The 3,585-nt window shown below is 47.7% G+C and overlaps 1 protein-coding gene across 1 annotated transcript; it reads left to right on the top strand.

Moving 5' to 3' along the window:
- Window positions 1-213: 213 nt before the first annotated feature.
- 42sp43 (P43 5S RNA-binding protein) lies at window positions 214-2,529 on the top strand (the record flags this gene model as incomplete). The annotated part of the gene is made up of 9 exons (XM_080487253.1): window positions 214-336; window positions 418-518; window positions 597-693; window positions 1,242-1,330; window positions 1,438-1,511; window positions 1,664-1,744; window positions 1,818-2,047; window positions 2,118-2,168; window positions 2,272-2,529. 9 exons carry the CDS (start codon window positions 214-216, stop codon window positions 2,527-2,529), a joined length of 1,104 nt encoding a protein of 367 aa, XP_080343379.1.
- Window positions 2,530-3,585: the final 1,056 nt, after the last annotated feature.

Below are 3,585 nucleotides of genomic sequence, written 5' to 3'. Positions count from 1 at the left end.
TGAGAGTCTTTTCCTGAGACCCCCCCGTGAGGGCAGCAGAGCTTAATGGGCCATCGAGCTCCAGCTTTGCACAGAGAGTCAGCAGATCACCAGACATTTCCAATCAGCCAATCAGCCTAATTGATCCAGAGACTATATAAAGCTCGGAGCCGCTGAGCGCAGCCGCTCCGTGACCCCGAGGAGGAACGGTTCATACTATAGGAGTGAGGTAAAATGAACGGCGTGCAAAGTGGGAAGCCCCTCCTGCAGCTGTTTAATTGCCCCCATCAGGACTGCGGGGCAACTTTCAGCAGGCAGTGGAAGCTGGAGGAGCATGGCACCGTGCACACCGGGGTGGTGAGACCCGCGTTCCCCTGCCATGAGGGAAGTTTTAGTTTTAAATGGGGAATGTTAACCGTGTGCCTCTCGACTCCACAGCGGCTGTACCAGTGCACGGTGGCGGCCTGCGGCCGTCGTTTCTCCAGGAGGTCCCACCTGAAGCAGCACGTGCAGCTCCACACCGGCGTCAAGCAGTTCAAGTAGGCGCGCGGCCGCTTACTTCAATTTTTTCATTTTTTTATTTTCTTTTCTATAAATCGTATCTGTTTTTTGCGCAGATGCAAGTTTTCCAGCTGCACCAAGTCTTTCTTCGACTCAGGGAAACTGAAGAGGCACGTCCGCTACTCGCACGGAGAGAAACACAAGTACTTCAAGGTTTGTCGCAGTTCGCGTGTCTGGCCACCAGGTGGCGCCAAATCAACACTGTTAAACCGCCGCCATGTGTTCAGATTCAGGGGTCTGCAACTTTTAGAACGAAAGGCGGTTTTTTGCAACTTCAAAAAAAAAAAACTTATGAAAAAGCTATACATAGAACAATTAGAACTCCTTCATAAAGTGCACAATTTATAGATTAGTGTTTAAACTCTCCAAAGCCGCTGTACGTTTCCTAGTGGGAACAGCAGTTTTTGGTGAAATTAACCTTTTTGCTTTGTGTTCTTTCCTATTTTTCTCCTCTCACGCGTTCTTGAGCAAAGTCTACATGTAATTGCAATAACTGTTTTGTCAAGTTTGGCCGTTTTTAGCCTTTAGACATTTTCTGAAAATCAGTGGGGTATGCAAATCATTAAAATGCAAATGTAAGCAAAATGTTTACAAAGCGTCATAAAATGTTGGTACTGTGCTACAGAGGGGCTGAAGAGCCGTGAGTTGCAGATTTGAGTCGGACCAGCATCGAGTTGCCATTTAACTTTCTCTTTTTGCAGTGTGATCAACCCAACTGCTCGGTGACCTTCAAGAAGCGCAGACTGTTCAAGCTGCACTTGCTGGAGCATGGAGTGTCTGCAGAGTTCAAGTATGATCCTTTAATAGTTTTTGTCCTGTACCTCCACTGAGAAGACTCCTTTTGTAAATCATTTTAAATCTTTTTTTTTATCCATCTGGCTCCGTTGGGTTACTCAGGTGTACAAAGGGTGGATGTGCTGCCACGTTCGACTCCCATATTTCCCGCAAAGCTCACGAGAAGAAGCACACAGGTTGGTCTAAAGCCGTCTTGGCGGGGAGCTTTTCGTCACCCCCCCCTTTGCAAAAATCCTCCATTTGCCTGCATTTGCATGTGACCTTTTTTTAACGCATTTGAGATGATGCGTTCAGGAGACACATACTTGGGCTATGTTGTTCTCTGCAGGTTACCGATGCCCTCGCAGCAGCTGCCAGGTGCTTGAGAACACGTGGGGGAAGCTTCAGCAGCACATGGCCAAACATCCAGGTGAGCACCTTGTGAAGTCAAACTGCAGGAGGAAATGTTTCTCACTGGGAACGGTGTGTGTTTCTTTATTCAGTCGAATTCGAGTGTCAGGTGTGCAAGAAGCCGTTCAAGAAACGGGAAGCTCTGCGGCGCCACAAGCAGGTTCACTCCATCCATAAGCCCGTGCTGGTGTGCCCCAGAGAGGAGTGCCAGGCCTACTTCTCCACCACCTTCAACCTGCAGCACCACATCCGCAAAGTTCACCTCGAGCTGCTCAAGTACAAATGCTCCTTCCCCGACTGTCCTCGTACGTTTGCAATGCGGGTAGGTACGGCGAGAACGCACGACACTGTTCGACTCCGCAAGTTTGTTTGTTAATGAGTTTGTTATCCAGGAGAGCTTGACGAGACACCAGCTTCGCCACGACCCAGGCGCCGCCATGAAGGTAAGGCCTCGTTCCGTAGTGCGAAGGACCATTGGAAGTTCTGCTGAAAGTAGATTGACTTGGAATTTTTTGACCAAAACCACTTCTATATTTGCTCAAACAGAAACGTCATCGCCCCAAGAAAACCTGGCAGAAGCGTCTGAACGGCCACAACCTGCCCATCATGGAGGACAACCTGCGTCGCCTCTTCACTCTGCGGATGCGCATCTCCAGACGCGCCAAAGTGGAAATCAACCTCGCCGGCCTCTTCAACGAACGCAAGATCCCGCACTACGTCGACCCCGAGGTGAACCTGCGCGGCTTGTTCGGCATCAAACCGCCGCGTCAGGTGGAGGCGCCTGCCGTCGCCCCCGAATGCTGATTCTATTTTGTTGGGGGCGTTTGGCCGTTATTCAGGCTTAAAGTCTGACTCTTTAATTTGTGTTTTTTTTTTTTGCGGGGGGGGGGTCTCTCTGTTGTCTCAGTAATGTAGTTGATATACATTAAAAAGTAAATGACAAGAGATTTGAATGTGGCGCTTTTTGAGTTTGTAACATTTTGAAATCTTAATTAAAACTCTTATGTAAAATTGGCCCAATAAAGGTTTTTTCCTTTTTCCCCCTTGAAGTGGCGTGTTTCTGCAGAGTGTTACACTGTGGGAGGGCTGCTCGTCACACAGCTGCTGGAGAAGCGTCTCCAGGACGGGGATTGGTTAAATCTCTGCGTTTGGGGGGGGAAAGCGCATCTCATTGTTGGCGCACTCCAGCAGCTGCTCGTCCTCGCCGCTCTGCTCCGGCTGCACGTATCTGTTGACATTTTGCTGAGCATGATGGAGCTCATTAAATATGAACAAAGTGCCGCACATGAGTAAGAGCTGAGTCACGGTCCGTGTTACTTTGTGGGTGGAACAGACTTGGAACACAGTGTCGCTCGTCAGTTCTGTGCAACTGAGGTTAAACTACCGAGTTTTGCATTTAAATTTTCTGGCAAAAGGGAACGTGGTGAAATTCAGATGGCTTCCAATGTCATGAAGCTGTGGAGATGGAATAACTACCAAGATGTGAGCTTCGGAAGGCTAAAAAAACCCCACAAGTGTAAAGTAGGAAAACTAAATGTAGGATGAGGTCTTACTAAAAATACATGATTTTATATATATAAACCTTTTCCACACAGCCTGAGGGGTTGGATTTCAATGTGGAATCAGTTTATGAAACACCTTAAACTATAAATATCCTTGGATTGTCTTAAGTCACTGATCATCAAAATGAAACTACCCTCATAAAATCTGCATTTCGTTCTAATGCTGAATCCCAGGAGCTTCTTCTCTCCGGCTCTCGAACCTGAAGCAATCGACTCAAACTGCTTTGGAAACACAGAATACTTGTTGCACCATTTGAGACTTTGATTCAGCTATATTTTTCTCGTGTGCTTAATTTTC

This window comes from Lipophrys pholis (genome assembly GCF_963383615.2).
Source record: "Lipophrys pholis genome assembly, chromosome: 19".
NCBI lineage: Eukaryota > Metazoa > Chordata > Actinopteri > Blenniiformes > Blenniidae > Lipophrys > Lipophrys pholis.
The sequence above is the reverse complement of the archived record's forward strand: the minus strand, read 5'-3'. Positions and strand labels throughout refer to the sequence as shown.